Consider the following 22,849-nt stretch of genomic DNA (forward strand, 5'->3'; position numbering starts at 1 on the left):
GGAAAAGGCCAGTCACTGAGACAACTATTCCTTGAAATAATATACTTACTCCTAAAAAAATAAATAAATTCAAGGTTAAAAAGTTACCTCTGAGAACCTGTTACCTCTCCTCTCCTCCACAAGGAAGAAAGCAACCACAGTTGGTAGGCAATGAAACAACTATTTGAAAAACAACAACAGCAACCACCACCATCCCTCACACAGCTTTGGGTTTCAGAAGCATGAACCATGAAAATATTCTAAATTTCAAAATCATCTACCTGAAAACAGTGCCATAATTGACCAATCTCACTGATTTGCAGATAACATTAAAAAGCAGAAGGAAAAAGGAAAAGGCTCAGTCCTGGGGTGGTCTTGCAAGAATAACTAAAGAAAAAAAATCTAAATGTTTTGATGAATTACTCTTTTTAACACCAGGCTCCTGGACACCTACAACTCAGGGAGCACAAACTGCAGATGCAAAGAGCAGGAGCTCAGATCTACATATATACCAAACAGCAAGATTCTCAGTTTCCCATAACTTTCCTTATGAGATATTTTTTAACACACTAAAAATAAACAGTTAAATAGTGATTTACAGTCTATCACCATTTACTACAGCATGCAGTGCTGTAGTAGTACTAAGAGGTTACTGCTACATAACATTTTGTATTATGTTATTTTGACATCTGGTGTAATTTTATTTACAGTTTCATAAATCAGAGACCAAAAATCACCAATACATGTCTCCTTTGGGGAATTCCTGTATTTACTCACTTACTCTGGTAGCAGTAGTAGTAGTAGTAGTAGTAGTGGTAGTAGTAGTAGTAGTGAAAGCAGTTGAGCTCTATGTGGTTACAGTGACCCAGCTGCATTCAACCAATTGCAGGAACAGGACCTATGCTTTTGATCATATTTTCCAGGCAGTTAAGACCACATTCATTTTAAATAAAAAAAATCCTTCAGCATCCTACAGCAGTCAAAAAGAGTTTTTGTGGTTTCCTGAGCTCTTTACCAGCTGGTATAATCACCAGATTTATAAAACTTTGCTTACTAAAATTAATCTTAAAAATCAATAAATAAATGTGGGTAAAATGCCACAAAGGAAAATAGCCCATAAGTGGACTGTACAGTCATGCTTCTTATAAGAACAGCACACAGGATATAGAGCAGCAGAGAGAAAAACAGGTTGATCTAAAATACATCTTTATTTCTTCATAGTGACGGAGGAAAAAAATAGTCCTGCCATAACTGCTAAAATCTGGTAGGTATTTGTGGTGAATTAAGGTTTTGTGAAACTGATGCTAAATGCTCACATTTTACAGAAAGACCCACACAGATTTTCTGAGCCCCCCAATTTCGCAGCCCTATAATATCCTCTCAGCCTTTAGGAGACATGGAGTTAATATTTAAGAAACTATGAGACAAATTTCTTACTTTTTATTGTAGTTTTTGAACCATAACTTGCTCATCCCTACCTGAAAACATCCACTTAAAGAATCCAAAAAAATGGGTGAGGGGAAGTGATTTATCAGTATGATTTTGAAACCTTTTTCCCCCTTCACTTACTCCCCATTGTAGGATCTGTAGGAATCCACTACCCATACCCGTATCCACCACCCAGAGTTCACAAGAGAAGACGTGATGTTCACATTTGTACTTTCACATCCACATTCCTCAGTAAATGGAATGGCACAGAAGATGTAGATCACGAAGATAACTTTATAATAAGGAATCCTTTCTGTAAGGAATACTTAAGAGTTGGTATCACAGTTACCAACTCGTCTATGCCACAGTTCATTCAGGTGACTTTCAGAGCACACAGTTTAAAGTTTGAACAAGGACAGACCTCCACTTTCTCCTTCACTGCATCCAATCCATCCATGTGACACTCAGATTAAGAGAAGAGGGCAAGAAAAAGCCTTTAAGTTCAATAAAAAAGGCACTGCAAAGCTGCTTTGCCTCCAAATTTGCTCCCTCCTTTGGCATCAAACATGCCCCATCCAGCTGAGAATGGAGAAAAGGGTAAAAGAAAGAATAGTAAGGAACAGAGAGCGACAGGAGGAGGAATTAAGACTATTCCACACCTGTTCTCTGCAGTGCCTTAGCACTGTTTTGGCTTTTGAGGGCAAAAGTTTGCATTTTCACAGCTTTTTCTGCAGTGTGGCTGTCAGGAGAAGCTCACACAGACAGTGTTGCAGGCTCAGGTATCTCACAGTCACCTCTCATTATCCACCTAAGAGGCAAATCCAGCAAAACCCTGGCCACACTCTGTTAATGAGCAGATGCTTCTCACCAGGCACAGAGGGGAGGAAAGAAGCAGTTAGTGAAAATCTGAAGTAAAATCAAAGATTAAATTCAGAAGAAAATGGAAGAAGTAAAGGCATGACTGGAAAAAAAAGAAATCAGTGCAGGGTAGAAGGAACAAGGTGGGGGTTGTGTTTTTATTAAGATGGAAGTAGTAAACCAATATCCACACTGCACAGCAAACACTACAACTCTGCTGGCAGGGTGACCTGAAAGGCAAGAATAAACCGGACAAGAAAACCTGATCTATGTTTTCATTTCACAGCTGGATCCTCATTAAGAAATTTTAGGGAAATCTTCCACTTTTACTCATCCAGTAAGGAATTTATTAAAAGACTGCGTGTAAAGCCTTCAAACTGAATGAAGAATGATGGGGGAAGACACTGAGGCAGGAATGAAGCCTTGTCTGCTGTGCTCCGACCCTCAAGAAGCTCAGTTTATGGGAGAGGTTAAATGACTTAGTGACACAGAACCCAAAAATACACATCACACACGTACACCTCTGGTGCACATTTACAGGTTCAAGGCACACGAAGTTGGAGGCAGGAGAAAAAAAGCTTCGGGAAAATATTTCAGCCATCTTCATGGTTACTATAGGTGCTCCTACTAAAAGCTGCTTCCTAAAAGGTATTGCCAGGAAACTTCATATAAATCATCTCTTCTTGCTTTCTGCTCTCAGAGCTACAGTAAATAATCTGAAATTTCAGAAAATAAATGCTGTAACCAAAAAAAAATTGCCTCTCCTTCCAAAACAGGCTGGAAATTTACCTGGGAAGAGTTCTGTTTAGAAACTTTGAAACTAGCTTCCAGCTTTTTTGCCATTTCAATAATTTCACATAAACCCAAGAGAGAGTTTGTGTGTCCCAGCCTAAAAATGAAATTAAAACAGTGCAGATATCTCATGCATTATCACACCTTTAGAAGCTGGGAAACTACAACATAGTTGTCCAAAGTATTGTCCAGCACAGATGGTCAAGGTCCACCAAAGTTAGCCCAAAATTTGGATTCTATTATATGGACAACATAAAATAGAAACGAATCTAGCAGAATGACACAAAAAGAAATGCCAAGTAAGGAAGTAACAGTCAGTCTGGAAAATAAAACTCCAGCTAAAAGCTAAAAGCTGCATCAAACCGGTTAAGCAAAGATTTTAATTAGAAATAAAAAAAGGCTCCCTGTTTTTTTCCCCTCTCCTCTAGGCCCTCCACTTCCACAGCAAACATTCAGCATCTTTGAGGCAGCCTGCCTGGCTGTTACCACGTTACTTTGTAACAGGAACACCAAAAAAGACAAAAAAAAAGAGGTATATGCAGCGCTTCCTCTACAAGAGGGAGAGGAAAAGTTTTGAAATTGCTCTTCAGGTTACCCACCCTTACAAAAGAAATAGGTATCTGTCATCAAATTTGCATGAGCCCATTCAGCCTCCTCTGAGGGAACATATCTGCCAATGTATCTTCATACAAGTAAATACTGAAATAATGTTCAGAGCTGAAGGATTATTTACCAAAACAGCAACTCACCACTTCATGAATGGATCGGTTGAAGCCATCGTCCTCTGTGAGGATCAGCAAAATGATAAGAGCCATGTAAACATGGTGTGAGTTCCTTTCCTCAACGTGGTACAGAATTTCAAGAATTGGTAGAACCTTTAGGGAAGGAAAAACGTGCCTATTAGTTTATTCTTCAAATACCTCGGACAATAAACAGAGGAGGCTCTAAAGCTCCCATGTCCTTCTCAATATCATACCAATTCCTCCCTCTTGACATAACCACCCCTAAGCAGCGATTTTGTCTCTGCAAGAGATTCTGAAAAAATGCTTCTGTGTGGTCAGACATGGAATTTCAATCCCTAATAAATGAGATTCCCAGCCATACCTACCATAGGCCCCTCACGCTTCAGTTCTCCTCTCTACACTACGGGGAAAAATCAAATTGCTAAACAAGATTCTCACCAGTTCAAGCAGGAAAACAGTTGTTTCTAACCATCTGTGCTACCACATGCCTGGTGTGAAAGGACTTTCCTCATCAAATCTAGCCCTGCAAATTGGAGCTGAGGTGAACAGAGGCACTTTGAGTCAAATCCCATTTTGGTGTGCGAGGATGATCCCAGAAAGGAACCAGTTTTGGTTGGGTTAAGACTAGAAAAGGCCTGTTTTTCCAATTTTAGATAATATGCAGCCAAAGAGAACTGACATTATGACAAGAGTTCAGCCCAAGGTCTTGCAACATTTCCACCAGGATGAACAGTTTAAGCCAAAGCCTTGCAATAATAATGAAAATGAGATTTCATTGCAACAGCAAGCATACCTGAATGCTAGTCTAAAGTTAATCCAGATGCAAACGCTGTCCCTCTACCAACTGAAAATTAGCTTTCCACTGGCTCAGTACGACGTGGCTTCCCCAGGCTGCAGAAATAGGCCTAAATCACAAAATACCCTGGAAAAAGGAACTAGAGAAAACTCTCAGTTCCAAGAAGCTTCTAAACACCTAAAGGCTTGCTGTTTTTCAAAACGGGCCAAGTGCAGCAGGATGAATCATGTGAAACCTATTCTGGTGAGCAGCCAGGACACCGAGTGCTTCACAAGCCTCTGAAGTTACCAAAATGTTCTCTTACAGTCAACCATCCTCAAAACAGCTGGAACGTACTAAAACAGTTTCTATTAAAATGAAATGAGATTGATCTAAATGCTGCAGGGCCACAAAACCTTTTGACAGATGCTTTTGGTCAGGGTCAAGACAAGACCGCAACAGAAGCTGAGGGACAATATATTTACAATAATATATTTATTACTATTAAATAAATATGAAAATAAAAAACATTACATAAAAATATTTATACATTGCAATCATGCTTCCTTTGCCATTTTAAAGGATCCTTCACAAACTTCTCTCTCCAGTAGAAACTTGAGTCAACATCTTTGTGTTTTCTGAATATCGGTCTTGACTAAAGACCAGGTTTTCCCTAGAACATGTAACTGATGTATGGCCAAAAAACATTAGCCCTTTTCCTTGGGTGGGGGAAAAGGGAGATAAACATTTAGTCCACTGTTTAAATTATTTTAACTTTAGTCTACTGTTCAAATTATTTCTACCTCCAACACTTGCATGCAGCTTTGACTGCACAAGCTCTAAGTCCTTTTCCAGTCCAAGAGTTATGATAATAAGCTGCATAGAGCTGGAAGCAACATAAAACTAACCAAGAATTGCATTTACAACTGGACTTTGCAGGGAGAACAACAAAAGCCTTGCTGAAGGCAACCAGTGGAACAACTTCTTGGTTTTCTAGGCAGATCCCAAGTAGAATCATTGAATGGTTTGGCTTGGAAGAGTCCTTTAAAGGTAACTGAGATCCAGTGTGGTTAGTGTTAAATAATTCCACACAAACCACTCTGGCAAAGCATAATCCTTCCAAACAGCTCAGAATATCTTCTCTTTCTATGCACATTAATATTAGTTCAAACTGTAGCTGAAAAAGTCCATCCCTGTTCCTCAAGTGCTCCAAGTCCTACCAGTGTGTGGCTACCAACTACATTTAAAAAGCATGCCTTGATATTAGGACATCAGGGACATTTCCCTATGAGCCAATATGTCAAAGTCTCACTAAAATTTCATACTAGCTACTGAACAGTGGACTGGCTTTCCAAATTACTGCAATCAATCCTCCTGCCCCAAACAAACCTCTGTTCTTTCAAAACCTCTTCCCACCTCCACTGCCCTGGCCACGATTCCCTTTCCACTCCTCTTCCAGGCTTCTCTCCATCTACACACCAGATGAAGCTCAGGGAGGCAAATGGCAACTCTTACCTGCCATTTCCATATGAAAACAGAATCAATTCACACAGTTTCTATAACTCTTCCTCCTTCCAACATTTTTTCCTTTACAGTGATTGCAAGGTGCACACACCTTTAGGACAAGTATTACTGTGCTCAGAACAAAAGCTGTTTGACAAGCTACAACTTAAATAAAAAAGTTAGGATGTAAGATTCAATTAAAATTCTAATTATATTAAAACAGAAAAGTGAAAAGACTTTGGGAGATGCCAGTTGGAATCTGGAGGAGACAGTTTCCTCCAAAAGAGGAAAATCATCTCAGGGAGCTTCCTTCTTATGCGATGGTTTTGTCCACCCATGCACTGACAAGACAACAACCACCTATTTTTGTATTACTGGACCTTACAGTCAGTAAACCACCACTACTGCTGACACTCCCCCATCAGGAGCAGCTTTTAACTGGCAAGACACAGCCACCATTAAAAAGTTACTTTTAATCCCCAAAACAAGTGGCAGGTAAAAACAGACACTGAAAATTGCAGGTGCTATATTCAGTCCCAGGCTGGTTTCCCTAATAAAGAGTTTTAAAATAGCTTGTCTTTAGAAATCAACAAAACACAGGCTGTAACCTGCTTAAGCCAAATTTATAGCACAGGTACAAATATTGCTGTACCATCAACTGATATAAATACATCATTATATACATTATTTCAGTCCAGCCATGTCGAGCAGCAACAAAAGCTCAACTCAGCAGCCAAAGCAAACACATTGAATAGCTCATTTCTTATAAGCAGAAATCTCACTGGCATTTTTAGTTGCAATATTGGTGTTAATTGCGCTTTCAAACAGGAAAAGGCTTAACATTCTCTCATCCACAGACCACGATGCTATGCCTATCAAATATTTGTTAATTGCATCCTATTTCAACTGTCCCTCCACTCTCTGGAAGTTCCTCGCCAAATCCTAGATGTGAACATCCCAAACAGCATCAGATATTTAATCCATACTATAATTCTACAAAATTATACAAAGTGACGTAAGTTTTGAAAGACACACAAAGATCCTATTCATTCCTGCCAAACAGATTTATTGTAAGAGCAAAAGAGTTGATTTACTAGCAATAAAACATGAAGCTCAACAGAAGGTGAAGGTATTTACCTATAATTGACAGAGAGAGATTCTTATACAAATGAATCACCACCCCTCTCTGCAAGCAGGGAGTCCTCTCTGTTCAAGGATTCCCCCTTATGAAGGCACATACACGTCCTGATGCTTCTCAAGCTCTTCTCTGACCTACCATGTAAGATTCCTAAGCCTCTCACAGTTTTATTGGTAATTTTAAGGCAAGCAAAAATTCAAATTCTCTACACAGTCTCCATTTTTCAACAGCTTGTAACTATTTTATGAAGTAAGGTAGTACACCACCAGAAGACTACACAGTGTATTAGCACCACTCTTGCCACACAGGAAGGAATAACCAGCTCCAGTATTCAAGGTCCTTCATCTCATTTACAAGCCCAAGGCTGAATTAGCTTTTTTTCACTGCAGGGTTGTAATTAGGAGATAATGATTTCTTTGTCCAGTAATCCTCCTACTCCCCCAGTCCTTTTTGGGTCTGTGTTACTGAGCAATTACAATTGCTCTTCTCAGTTGGTTGCTGCTCATTCTTATCTATTGGCCCCATAAAAACAAGAGGATTGGACAAAGATGTCAGTAACTTGTCAGTACAGATCACAAATAAGCAGCAGTATGCAGGAAGAGCAAAATAAGAGCAGGTAGTTTCAAATGCTGGTATCCAAAAAAAACCAAATCACCCCCCAAAAACATACTGTTGACTGTTCAGTGATGCTTGTCTGAATTTTCTCAGATTTTCCCACACGGTGTTAAATGCTGCTGATGATTTCTGGGATTTTCTGATCTTTTTATTTTATTTTTTTTTTAGGTGATAATATATGAAATTATCCCACATTGCAGAGCATCTGAATACCTGCATCTGGAGTTGTTTTGACACATGCACCTCATGGTTTTTCTGGACGTTTTACAGTATATCAGACAACATGATTCTAAAACAAAAGCACACACCTAACCTTTTCTTCTCCAAAGCAACCTGGTCTAGTGGAAGGTGTCCCTGTCCATGGCAGAGGGTTGGAATGAGATGAGCTATAAGGTCCCTTCCAACCTAAACCATTCTGGGATTCTATTTGATGACTCTAAAGATACAGCAAATTGTTAAGGTTAGCAGCTGTTAAACTTCTCATATCACACACTAACTGCCCCAAAAATTATACTTTGCCATTTGTTCACAGAACTCATGCAAAATGACTCAGCCCCTGCCCAGATAATCCGCAGCAGATGACACAGGAGTTCAGTCTTGAATCAACTCAATACCAACCATCTCACCCCCGTTTGCCAACAGTGGTGTCTATCAACTCCGATTTTAGCAATACATCTGCTGGAACTTGGACTGAAACCAAACTCACTCCATATCTGCCATCAAACAGGCAAGGGATCTAATTACCTGGCAAGATTTCAAATATTAAAATGGAAAGGGTTCTCAATTCCGTTACCGATCCCCCTAGACAGCCATTATCTTATTAAAGGAATGCTTTTTAATAAGTAAGATTTGCTAAAGTGGTTTGTGACATGACTAAAGTGGGGAGCATAAGCTAATTTATAACCTACAAAAACCATACCAGGTGTCTGTTATATTGCCCATTAACCACAATCCTATTTAAGTGGCTAAAAACTCACTACAGCTGTATTTCTATAAAACCTGTGAGCTGCTCCATGAGGAGTTTCAGTCTCAGGTCAACCCTGTAAGACATTTGGCATGTTAGTCAAGTTACAGCTCATTTTGTTAACTATTATTCCTGAATGTACACAGTAAGCCCGTGCAACTTTTTAGCCCAAATATCTAAAAGAGATAAATAAAATAATGAATAGAATTATATTTGCCACCAGTTTCTTTACACTATGATCACAGAAGTGAGCAGGTTTGACCTGGATCATAATAGTGGCACAGAGAAAGAGGGAAAGAGACAGCCTTGTAGCTTTACCAGTACTACCCTTTACTGCAGTGACACGTTCTGCATCACACTCCTGAGATGACGTAACAAAAATGAACAAGTGAGCTGGAACTGGTGAAAAAGCGAGACAGGACCTACTGCAGAACAGGGACCACTGGCAGCTGGTGACACTCAGGTCCAGCCCCTTGTGATGAAAATCAGGCAGGCAGAGAAAGACTTACCAGATTTTCTATGTCTGTCCGTGCCAACACGTACGTCCGCACGTTGCTGTTCTGGTGCAGAAGCATGTACAAAAGGAGAGTGGCCTGATCAGACTTCTGCTGCTCACACAAAGCTGTGTATAAGCTGTTAAAGTTAATCTGGAAAGCGTGTGGACTTGATGATGAAAAAGCAGTGTTATCTGAAATAAAGAAATAAGAGTAAATCTTGAACAAATACACTTATCATTCAGATAAAAATCTCTTGGTGAAATATTTTATACAGACACCACAGTGAGGAGGAAATAAAAATCATCCATAACTCCTATCACCAATGGTCATAAACCCTAATAGGGTCTCACAAAGATTCAGCTGTGCCAAAAAAGCTGAGGTTGTCCTCCCATGTGAGCTCCAGTTAGACCCCTCTACCTGCACAAAACGCTCTTCTTTTTTCATACAGCTATTCTTTTTGTCCAAATGGCTTTCACTGCTAAGAAGGAATGTGGTCCCAGGAGCTGCTGCAAGTAGAACAGCTACAATATCTTCTCAGGAATGAATATGCTGACAATTCATGTGTTTCCAAACCCTGCACCCCACACTTCCAGGTTTAGCTCCCTGGCATCAATATGGAGTATCTTGGCATGAAGGGCATATGTGCAGAGGTCAAGACTATTGTGGTATCTCAGTGAAACACAGATTTTGTCAGGACCTTAGATGTGTGTGGTGGGGAATTTCATGGGTTAAGTGGTGTAAAACACGACATCACATCGTCTGACATCCCTCAAAGTAACAGCAGTTTGTTGATATTCACAATACACTCTGTGCCAGAGCTGGAAGTGAAAATAGAACAGATTTCTGTTCACAGAACCTTTACCAGTTTCAACAAAAACTGGTAAACATCTGCACAGATCTCCGTGGTCTAGGAATTCCCAGTGGAAACAGAAAAGGCTAGAACTCAAAGGGGGCTTTCAAAAAAGATGGAGAGTGACTTTTTACATGGGCAAATAGTGACAGGACAAGGGGGAGTGGTTTTAAACCGAAAGAGGAGACATTTATATAATAGATTACGAAGAAATTCTTTACACTGAAGGTGGTGAGGCCTTGGCACAAGTCGCCCAGAGAAGTTGTGGCTGCCCCATCCCTGGGAGTGTCCAAGACCAGGCTGGACATGGCTTGGAGCAACCTGGGCTAGTGGAAGGTGTCCCTGCCCATGGTAGGGGGTGGAAGGAACTGATCAATCTTGAGGGTCCCTTCCAACCCAAGCTACACTGTGGTTCTCTGATTTGTAGCCCATATTCTTGGCAAAGTTCCTAAACAGCTTTCAGCACAGAAGAATGCGATAGTCGTCACTTATTTTGAACAACACTTCCACCCGCTCGGGAAGGAGAAAGTGCTTGGAGGCCCTGTGGGAGCCCCCCAGGAGCCCTGGCTCCCCTCAGTTTTCTGGGGGCCTGGCGGAGACAACGTGCTGGGGAGCCGCCACTTCCCTTGGCCTGGACAAGGGTTGGCAGCTCCAGCCATTCAGCTGGAGTCAGCAGGAGCCCTGGAGCAAACCCTCCTCCTGCCTGCGGGAGCCGGGAAGCGCTGCCGCGCACATGGAGGCGAGACACAGCCCCACTGCCTGTCCCAAACCAACGTACCCACAGGCACCACAGAGACCCAAACCTGCCCTTTCTGAACTACTGACCACGCTTGTGGACCAACCGGTGTAAAACCTCCTGCTTTGGGTGAAAATTCCTCTCCACAACGGGAGGTTTGGACGTACACAGCAAAATCAGAGCAACTCCATCCTTGATGTGCCACAGTTCATTAGCTGAGAAGTGTCCACTGACTTTCCAGCTTCACCTCGGTGGATGTTTAAACTGCGCCACTTGGATTTATAGCCTTTCACTATCAGTAATAAAAATCTAAATAGTATTAAAGAAACTCACCAGCAACAGCAGCACAATCCTGTGTTATTCTGTAGAACATCAGGCTGATCAACAGAAAAACTAAACTATTCTAGACCATGTAGAATAAAGAAAACTACCCTAAATTCTACTAGTGTTGTCACAATTAAATTATATAAATTACTTAAAAAAAACCCCAAAAAAACCCAAAAAACCCAAAAAAACCCCAGTTTTCTTTTCATAGTCACATGCTATAGATCATTGTGACAGCAACCAGCTTTCTTTTTTCATCTCACTTTCCTCATACTAAGCTCTCAGAATGTTTACAAGAATCAAATTTAAGCTCGATTATGAGTATTACAAGTGGAAACAAGTTTCTGGGAAATCATAAGTCATTCTATAACCATACACATCTAGAGAAAATACAGCTTTTTATGCTACTTTTGACACAGAAGAAGTTCTTTTAAAATTTTATAATGATAAGTGTATAACACTTCTCAACAAAATTTACTGAATTTAATCAAAGTTAACCAAAATAAAACATTAATGGAAGTTTGCAGTTTAAAAAATAGAGCAAAACAAAAAATTTGATCTCAACCACCTGTAAATGGCATACAATAAATCCAAGGAGCATGTTAGGATTCAGAATTCTTCTAATGAGAACAAACCTCCATCCTCACGATCTAACAAAATTTCCTAGGTAAAGGTAAATAATTCAGAGCTCAACCTGCTAAATACTTAATGGTTAAAGGAATACAAAAACTGTCTGAAAGTGAGTAACTCAGAGGGATTATTGTGGCTTCATAGGTTGTCACATTCCTCCTGAACTCTGTGCATGCTGTCAACCTGCACAAAGCCAATGAAAGGTAAAACCCCATGGCTCAAACTCAGAGATTTAAGTCCATAAAACATATATGGGAAGTGTTGGGAGTCCCCATCCCTGCAGGGATTCAAAAGCCCTGTGGATGTGGCACTTGGGGACATGGGTTGGTGGTGGACTTGGCAGTGCTGGGGAACTGTTGGACTCAATGATCTTAGAGGGCTTCTCCAACCTAAACAATGCTGTGATTCTATGAAAAGCACCACAGCTGCTCACTGAGCTGCCCAGACAGTCCAGGCTGTGTCAAGGAATCACTGTGTCCCAAACAAGACCCTCTAAGAGTCACTGCAGCACAGCACCTGCAGTTACCTGACAGAGAGACTGGAACCAGCCTTCTCAAAAACTAGACAAGCACTGAAACAACTCTGAAGCCTTTCACACACGCAAAACTCATGAAAGTGCTTATACTAACCTTATTAAAATTATTAAAATTAATCTTATTAAAATTATATTTTTTCCTCACACGTGCAACAGAAGAATATAGTCAGCAAATCCATCCAGGTAGTAATTCAATTGGTTATCTTCACTCTAAGGAACATGACTCCAGCTAAACAGGATTCCTCTATAAAGTTTTAGGTGACTCCAGCAGACTCTTGGATAGCCTACCTACTTATAGGTCAGTTTTATTTATATTTCATGAAATTATGGAGTCACAGAACCTTCAAGGTTGGAAGAACCCTTCAAGATAATCTTGTCCAACTGTAAACAGGACTAGAATCATAAAGTTTTCTAATCTTTCTCAAGTCTGAAGGACAAAGTATCCTACATCTGTCCCTACCGTTAAGTTCCAGCAGCTGAGGAACGTCACCTCAAAACTGCCAGAAGAAAAGACACAATTACTGCTCTTCCATGGGCTTGCTGGAAGAACAACAATTTTTGGAAAGAGAACCTCTAAGAAATCACAGCAACTTAAAATTCACTTTCAACAGCTCGTGCTTACAGATAAGAACAGATACGAACCTTGTGTGTTCTTGAAGGACATAATAGCTTGCCTGTAGGGGTTGGGCATGTCTGGGGCATCAGTCAGGTTGGCCAAGACCAGCAGCAGCAGCAGGCTCTGGCTGGCGAGCGGGGAGCACTGCTCCAGCTGCGGCGACGCTTTGCTGCCCACCCCACCGAGTGTGAACACTGTCCACAGGCCAGCTGCAGAGGAAAGCACAAAACAGTATGTTAATGTTTCAATAAACAAAACTCCTTTAGAGGCCAGGGTTAGATTAGCTGTGAGGGAAAAATTCTTCCCTGAGAGGGTGGTGAGGCCCTGGCACAGGTTGCCCAGAGAAGCTGTGGCCGCCCCATCCCTGGGAGTGTCCAAGGCCAGGTTGGACGGGACTTGGAGCAACCTGGGATAGTGGAAGGTGCCCCTGTCTATGGCAGGAGGTGGAATGAAGTGAGCTTTAAGGTCCCTTGCAACCCAAACCATTGTGTGATTCTACATGGTGAACGTACCGGTCCAGTATTAAAGGCATAATGTACAAAATCAAAACAATGTCCCCAAATGCTGCTCGTCAAAACTCAGTATCACACAGCTTAAAGTTTGATGTTTGAGCCTGAAACACAGAGTCATTTTCATACTTACAGCACTAAAAAAAAAAAAAAATAAACTCCAACACTAACTGCATTTGAAATTCCTATTCCCAATTACAGCAGCCTTGGTGAACCAAGCTGACCAGCGACGTGCCTAAGTACCAATCAGAGGAGAAGGAGCATCAGAGGACTCTCCTTATCCCTCTCCAGAAAGTCCATTAGTCCTTATTTCCCTACCACTGCTCATGGTACTCTCTTACACCACTGAAAAAAACCTAAGAAAAGCAGTAAAACCAAAAGAGAGATGCTGCAAACTCAGTATTACTGGGGGACAAAGTCAAGAAGGACAAACCCTCTTATGTTTATCACATCTGAGCCCCTGATACATTCCCAGGGGAATAAGAAGCAGACTCTCTCAATCACTGTGTATTGCATTGCTCCCCAAATGCCTGCCTAGCAGTTCATTTTTCTGAGTGTATCTTCAAATTTTATGGCACAGACTGAGAATTTCATCAAATTATTCATTTAATAGGTCAAAGTCCTGAATTATACAGAAAAAAAAAAAAGCTCAACTAAAAAAAAAATAGAAAATTCTTACTTACTCTTTTAATTAATGCCTAAACTGAAAATTAATTACAATTTTCCCCACTTCTTAAAGAAGACAGAAAAAATTAAGGAAGTTTAGTTTTCAATCTTCTAGTCTGAGAGATTCAAGGTGCAAATGATAAAATCCTGTAAGCCATGTGAATGCAAAGCATTGAGTGTAGTGTAACCAACTGAAAAGAATTTCAAGTACTCTTAGCCCTACAAAATTTCAAGCCATTCCAAAGAGCTTTTTTCTTCAAATGTAATTATACAGTCAGATTATGTAATAAACCAGTGCTCCCTCATCAGCACAACTGCAGGGCAATTACTGCCATGTCAAGGGCAAGGGAACTAATGCCACTCAGTGTTAAGCAGCTTGAGGGAGTTCTTATAATAAAAAGCACTATAATTACAGCCTTCTTAGCAAAAATTTAATGTTCCATTAATAACCTTTTATCACCATGGTTTCGATCCACTGTCCTTTAAATTGAAATGAATGATGCTGACCATGAAGTTAGTTTTTGAACTCTCATGAGTTATCCAGAGGGGTAATGTGCAGAGAAAGTACTGCAAGAAAACTGAAACAACCATACATTTATTGTATGTTAAATAAATTTAAATTCGGCACATTGTCTTTCTTAAACTTCAGCTTAGTTCTCATTTTTAATTTTCCACCAACCCACCCTTCTGTGGCTGGCATCTGCCACTGTTACACCTTTCCTCAACAGTCAGGAAAGGAGGGATGTGGTCAAAATTCTGTCAATTAATCTGAATCTTCCACCGGGGAGAATGAGGTCGTCATGTGTGAGAGAAATCTGCACATTAATATATGACCCAAGTAACATCCTGAAGTCCTCTCTCATGCTGGCAAGTCCTTCAGAAAAGCAATTCCATGCAACAGGTACAGAAAGTTCCTTTCAGTTCCAAAGTGCAACGTCACATTCAATGCTAAGTACTGGTTGTTGCACCCAGTGTACTCAAGAGACATCTCTAAGGAAAATCATAAATGGAAGATTGAAGTGCTAACAGATAAACAGCTTGGGAAGACAGAGAGATAGGGTTTCTACTTCTATGTAATACATTCCCAATATTTGAAATATCACTTTGCTAACCCTAGTTTTATATTTATGCATGTTTCAAAGTTACAAGGCTATACTTAAATTCTTTTACATGGAAAACAAAGCAACTTATGCTGCAAACCCTTAGGAGCTCTGCTCACTATGTTCTTCTCAGGTTTGAAGTTAACAGAAAACATAGAAACAATATATACACTGATACGGGGTGGCCAGAATCATATTTCAGGTTCTGCTTCTTCAGAACATCACAGAAACAAAAACAAAACAAAGCAACAACAACCAAAAAAAAAAAAAACCAGAACAAAAACAACAAAACCAAAACCAACAACAACAATGAAAAAACACAAAGAAAAACCAAAACAAACAACAACAAACAGAAAACCAAACACCAAAAAAAACACAACACCAAAAAAATCCCACAGAATAAAAGGAAGAAAATGCCATATTTAAAAGGGATGAAGGCCAGGTCGGATGGGGCTTGGAACAACCTGATCTAGTGGAAGGTGTCCCTGCCCATGGCAGGGAGGTGGAATGAGATGAGCTTTGAGGTCCCTTCCAACCCAAACCATTCTGGGATTCCACGACTCTATGAAAATTCCTACATAAGCCAACAGGATAGCCATAGGTGGCTGTAACAGTACTAGTTTTGCCTGGCACCACTACAAGCACGGAGAGAAATTTGGCCTAGACATCAACATACACTTCAACATACAGAGCTTGGATTTCTTTCACGTTGAATTTTCACTTTAAATTTAATTTACTCCTATTCTCTTGTCATTTTTTGCATATATCCCAAGGGAAATGCAAATTCACAAAGTTTTCTTACAGCTTTCTAGATCTCTGGGAGGTGGCCAAGACAGGATAGGGTTCTCAAAACTAAACCACTGAATTGTGAAACGGAGGGAGGAGTAGATTACCTGAAATAGCATTGTGAGCCAAAGTGCTTCTGAAGATTTATAAACTCTTGAAAAGCCTCTACATTACCAAATACTACCTTTCTGGTCCTAATTATAAGCCTGATGAAGTTAATAATCCATAACCCTAAAACAGCCTCTTCAATGTTGTTGTGGTTTAACACCACAGAGCCAATCATTCGCTCCTCCCTGGTGGGATGGAGGAGAGAACTGGAAAAAAAGAACTGGAAAACTCATGGGCTGAGAGTTTTTCTGTTCACTAGGACAGAAAAGGATGGGAAAATGATGATGATGATGGTGATGATAATAATAGCAATAATAATAGTAATAACAATATACAGAAGAGTCTTCCTCTCTGGGGATATTCCAGAACCATCTGGATACAATTCTGTCCCACATGCTCTGGGGCAGGTGGGACCAGATGACCCACTGTGGTCCCTTCCAGCCTGAACCACTCTGGAATTCTCTAATATAACTTTATTTCTTGACTCAGTTCCACACGGAACCACATTGCTAGAATGTTTGTCAATTTGAGAAATATAAAATCCTGCCAACTATTTCTGTCAAATACCCGGATACTTTGATACGAGTATTGACTGCTTTCACCTTTAAAACTAAATTATAGATATATTTTTGCCCTTCTCTTCCACCAAACTACCCATCACAGATTTTTTTCCCCCACTCAAACAATGTAAGGCAGAGCAAGAAATGCAGGTCTTAAGAGCAAGGTATGTTTTTTTGCAACAGAGAACTTGAGGCCTTCTGTAAGACGGCTAGAAACACAGTTCACAGTCATGAAAACAAACCCAGGACTTTAATGTAGTTTGACAGTCTGTGAAACAACACTTAATGGCAAAATGAAGTTATGACACACTCATCAAAATAGAACTTTCTTTCACCTGACTGTTATTTAACACAAACACAATTCTGCAGAAATCTCAGCCCAACGCCTGGTCTCTGTTACACAACGAGATACAAATAAGGTTCATGTTTGTACCTCCTTGGAGAAAAGTTTAAACCCACTTATTTATAGTTTCATGTGACTAAGCAGATTTTAAGAGTTTGATTCTGAATACCTTTTAAAACCAACAGACAGGTAGGAATGCAGAGGGTACTTTAAAAACTCATTATACTCATATAAAGCATTGCAGTTTATAGTCAACAACTTCTAGCAGCGTCTACCATTATTTTAAGTCAGTATATCAACTGACTGTGAGGTACAATTGATTTGTGAGCTCTCTTGGGGTAGTTATTGAAGTACTTGCAATCCTTCCACAAAATGTGTTATTTACCTTCCAATCTTCAGAATAAAGGCTTCAGTACAAATTCTCTGAGCTTTCCCCTGGACAGAGTATTAAACTAACGCTGAGGAAATTGGTATTACTTATTTCCAAGCATCTTTCTACGAAATGAAGATTCAAAATTTTTTTTAAAATCTAATAGCAGCTGCAAAATGCAATCACAGTAATAACTGAACTTCAAGCTTTCCTTTGAACAGCCTATTCTTCATTAAGTTTAAATATAGGCATTAAATTTCAATTCATATGGGCAAAGCCTTTTTGAGTGTGCTCGTGCCTCTCCTCAGTGGAGCTTGGTAACAAAGTAGATCCTTGCCTCTTCTCTCATCTCACAGCCCAAGTCCCCTCATGCATCATCAGCATTTTCCCAATGAGTTTTATTGCTTTTGAAATTATTTTTCAGAGGGTACCAGGTTGAGGTGCAGCCTCAGGCTGCTTTCAAGACTGAAAAGGATGAAACGAGTTTTAGTAGATATGAATATCTTCAAAAGAGATCTTCATCTTGATCTCTCCCTGTCATTTTAACATTTCCAGAACAACAATCCTGCTCCCCTGTTGCAAAAACAGAAAGAACACAAAGAGATGAGGCTATAGAAGTTGGTAAAAAAACTGCCCAACACCAGGAAGAAAACCCAACCACAAAGAAAAAAAAATGAAACAGTTCTAACTTAATGTTTAGCAATCTGTCCAAATCAAGATCTAGCTCCACACTCTGATTTCCTATTTCTGAAACTTTCAGCATCCAAAAGATTGTCTGGTGCTGCAATAAAAATCTAAGGCATCAGTAAATACAGATGATGAACTAAAGCAAAAGTGATTTTCATTGCATCTAATTGATACCATCCTGTACTTCCTCCACTAAAACCAGTGAATAATGCATTATTAAAAAACATTACAATTAATATTTAATTCTTATTACATTCAAGCAGCAGCTTTGGGAACTTGAGGGGTTGTTTTTTTTTTTACTTAATGCTTATTATGTGTGTCACATTTCTTAAGCCAATTCAATGGTTCTCACACTGTGGTCTGGTGAACACTTTCTGGTGGCCCGCGGAGAGCTGGCAGATCACGTTGTGCTGGCTCTTGTCCTCGTTTCCAGCTGCTACATTGTGTTAGAAGAAAGCTAAAAATACATAAATACTTTCCTACGGTTACTTTTCCATGTAAGCAATTTCTCAAGTTGCCACGGGGATGTTATGTGATAATGAATGGGAGAGGAAAAAGTGGTCCATGGAATGATGAACAGGGATCAGCGAGGCAGCTGTTGTATCAAAGGCATTTTACACTCTATGAGCACATCCTCAACATCTCAGATCTTCAGTTAGGTAACTTAAAACTGCAGATTGTGAGGAATACTGGGTATACTTGCTTAAAAGATGACAAAAACAGCAGCTACGTTCATTTTAGGAAAGTCCCGCTGCAGGTTTAGGAAGATTCATTACAGCAAGAAACGAAGTATAGGAAATACGGAATAATTTTTCTGTGTTTTATGAACCTGCATGTTAAATATTCCATCCTCAGGCAAGATTAAGCTCATCTGGAGCATAAACACACAAAACTACGACCACTGACTGAAAAAGTGCATCTGATCAGAGTATAAATATTTTAGGCAGGGAAATTACAAAACTCAGAAGCAGAAAAATGGCTGTCCTAAATACTGCAGTAACTTTTTGTTTGCAGTTACTCCTTAATTGCAGTAACTTTTTCAGCTGCCAAAAGATCTCATAAATTATACATTTTTGCAACATTATACCTGGGCATAGTAATAGAAATGACAGAAGTAACAGTTTTTAATTTTCAGCAGTATTTTTCATGCTCTGCACTGCCTGGCATTGGAGTAACAGAATTAACCCAAGCAAGTTTGAGACACAGAAGGAAAAAAGTTTTACAAACAGCTATAAATGAATAGTTTCTGGGTGACACACAGTCTAGCAAAATGAATTCACATTTTACATACTGGTAGGTTAGCTGCTCTCTAAGTCATTAGCAGGCTGCAGCAAGACTTCACACGTGGGAGATACTGAATTTAAAAGCATTTTGACACAACAGCTGTGTACCAGTCCATCTTCACTCTACCTTTCTGGAATACAGGAAAAGCACATGATGAGTACCAGAATCAATTTGTGATCACTTGTAAACTGCATATCCAGGCTTAAAATCCTATCAAACTACCACTTAGTCCTTAGTGTGAGGTCAAAGTCACACATTTCAACAATCTACACAGTGGATTGCCATGGGTTTTATATCACATGCTTCATTATATTTCAGGTGCTTTGTTATATTTCAGGTGCTTTCCTCTATTTCAGGTGCTTTCCTCTATTTCAGGTGCTTTCCTCTATTTCAGGAGCTTTCCTCTATTTTCAGGTGTACTGAAAATACTTTATTTTCAGTATTTAGTTCCTAAATACCACAGAAAAGTGACTGAAATGCTATAGAAAGATTAAGAGCATGTTTTAGATTACTTCTTTAAATGTTAAAAAAAAAAAAAAGTATAGAACAAATGTTTTAAAAACCAAGTTACTTTCTTCTTGTCAAATCAGTGAGACAGAACGACTGTTCTGTATTTCATATATTTCAACTGGCTCATTGAAATATATGACTGAGTATGACTTAATTGTTTGAGGTTTTTCACACTTAATAACACTATTGTAAAGGCGACCAGTATTTCATCCCACGTGCCAAGAACAGCACAAGGTAGTTATTTCTGTGAAGCCAAGCTCTGCAACACCAGTTCCCTGCCTGCTCCACTCCTGGTCACTGGGAACAGCCCAGTTCATGCCTGTGTATCCACGTTTTTGAAGCACACCCCAGGCATTGTTCCCAATGCTGCAGCAGGACAGGGAAGCCGCAGGGAATGGCCGGGATGTAGGAGCCGCTGGGGAAAAGGTAGCCCAGGAAATCTCCACATAAGCCCCCCAAAGCTGGAGGAGTTCTGACGGGCCTGAGGCTGCCGGGGCCGTGATGTCATTAACACATTCTGGAAGCAGCTTTTCAGGAAATGAATCATGGAAGCAAGCGAAATGCAAAGATGTATTAGGTAACTGTGTCCATCCCCTACCCATGCAACAGTGTTCCCTCCAGTTTGTTATTCTATCCAGTCTAATTTTAAGGAACTAGTAATGGAGCTTGAACCACATCCTTTGGGAAGAGTGTTCCATAATCTAATAAACCTCAATGTTGAGATTTTTTTCCTAATATTCAGCCTAAGCATTACTTTGTTCAGCTTCATCTCCTTATTCCTGTAAGTGGTTCTACGAAATACCATAAAACATTTCTTCCCCAGTTCAGTGTTTACAGCCTTTAAATAAAAGGCACAGTCAGGTCTCCTTTGTTGCCCAGCCAAATTACATACACAGATTTTTCTTTCCTTTCTTTGAAAGTCTTTTCCATTTTGCTTCCTGTGATTAATCGCAGCTCCAATACTTTGCACGACCTTTCAAATGTCATGGAACTGAAAAGCATTACAAACACTAAACTTTGTAGATTTACTATAATAAACAAGCATGTTCCTCATTTCACTGTGAAAATAGTGTTTATTTAATTTTAAAATGTTCATACTATTTTTTATCTCTAGATTTCAGGAGATGTTCACTGTAACATACAAAATGCAACAGACTCTCCTCAGGGGCAGGAACCCCATCTATTCCACCATAACTCTTCTTCTGGTTTTGAACTTCAAAATAAAGAGACAACCCCCTTCTCCCACGACCATGAAGCTCAGCTGTGGACTTGCAAACCCATCAAAGCTTTTGACACCACAGCTCTATCAGAAATGTATAAAGACACCCCCAAGAAAGTATTTCATCTGAAAAAGTACAGAAACATTCGAAAGCAAAGTCAACACCTACAAACTCACTGAAATTATACTGCATATAATTATATATATTATTTACGGTTGGAAACCTTAGAGGTCTTTTCCAACCTTAATGATTCCATGAGTCTGTGATAAATTTAACATCTGCAGACGGGGTCTGCTTCTCTTAGTTGTACAGAGATGCTGAAGCATGGAATGGTTTTGTTAGCTGGAAACCCCTGACGACATTTTTTTATCTGTAACTGGAATATGAGTAGCAGACATACCCAGACACGTTGAAGAATTAAGGAAAGCAAGTTACACATCACGTTCCTGAATCAAAAGGCTACCAAGTCTTCAATAAGGCTGGAAATAACTTTAATAAACCACTAATTCACTTCTAGAAATATATTAAAAAAACTATAGGAAGGGAACATCCTAAATCAAGAATCTTCACATTTTTATTAGCTCCAGTCCTGGCCCGTTGCTGGCAACACCTATTTCAACTCCTTTGGACGCAAGTGATAAAATTTTTGAGATGGAATGAAATTCCTGCTGCACATTTGAAGACTCTCCAGTAGAACTGAAGCTGCAAATGTGACCACAATATCAAGAAAAAAATAAATAAAGGTTTTATGGTATTATACAAGAGCACAATATCAAAGTATTATGACTACTCGAAACCTGGGAAACTAAGTGCAAGCTCGAAGAGGGTGAGAGAGAGGAAAGCGAAGGAGAAATGTGGGAAAAACTGCAAATCCACCCAGTGTTGGATTGAATTTTAGAGGAACTGTCTGACTCAATCATCCTTCAGCCTTGGAACAGCAAACCTCACGACAACAGCAAGTTCACATAGTGAGACATTAAAAGGGACTTGTTGGATGGTGGGGTTTTGGGGTTTTTTTTGGTTTGGGTTGTTTTGGTAGGATTTTGGGGAGGAGCAGTTAAGTTTTCGGGAGTTTTTTTGTTTGGTTTTGTTGGGTGGTTTTTTTTTTAAAAGTTATTATTTATTTATTTATTTATTTTTGTCTTTAATAGAAGACTCCTCTGGCTTTTTCCCAGGGCATCATCCCTGTACTTTACTGTTGTGGTCAGAATGGGAGGGAACACAGTGAATGTTTATAATCCAACCAATACCAGGATTTTCAGTAACATTTTTTTGTCGACTCAATCGGACAAAATGCGAGAGAGAAACAAATGTGGAAATGCTTAAAAAAATCAAACCCTGGTAGTATTATTTTTAAACAGTGTTAATCAGGGCATCGATATTAACTAATGCTTTTGACACAAGACCCTCAGAAGAACTTCATCCCCACACAGATGGGGAAGGGGGAAGAAGAAATCCAGACATCCATTGACAGAAGTGTCCTGTAACGTTGCTAGACAGATCAAGGCATCCAACAAATGACTTTTCCAGAGCAGTTAGCATTTTATATCAGTTACTGAGTTTAGCACACTGCTCCTGTTGGCTTGTTGTGATGCTAGGCACTCAATTCAAAATGAACCTGTTTCTTGAGACATGAGAACATGAGGAACATGAGCAAGTGGCTTCTGGGAAAGTCTCCCTCTAAAGAATTCTGCCTAACAGCCTTTAAAAAAAAAACACCAAA

General features: G+C 39.7%; 1 protein-coding gene across 5 annotated transcripts in view; it reads right to left on the reverse strand.

Moving 5' to 3' along the window:
* The window catches only part of DYM (dymeclin), a 216,510-nt gene that overhangs the window by 126,450 nt on the left and 67,211 nt on the right, over positions 1 to 22,849 (reverse strand). For all 5 annotated transcript variants that reach the window (XM_027656166.1, XM_027656165.1, XM_027656168.1 and 2 more), the window contains exons 9-11: positions 13,010 to 13,192; positions 9,305 to 9,483; positions 3,807 to 3,932 (exon numbers count right to left, since the gene is read on the reverse strand). In XM_027656166.1, coding sequence (XP_027511967.1) covers positions 3,807 to 3,932; positions 9,305 to 9,483; positions 13,010 to 13,192 — 488 coding nt within the window. The remainder of the gene's footprint in view (positions 1 to 3,806; positions 3,933 to 9,304; positions 9,484 to 13,009; positions 13,193 to 22,849) is intronic.

Source organism: Corapipo altera, unplaced genomic scaffold (assembly GCF_003945725.1).
Source record: "Corapipo altera isolate COAL_440 unplaced genomic scaffold, ASM394572v1 61553, whole genome shotgun sequence".
Classification (NCBI taxonomy): domain Eukaryota; kingdom Metazoa; phylum Chordata; class Aves; order Passeriformes; family Pipridae; genus Corapipo; species Corapipo altera.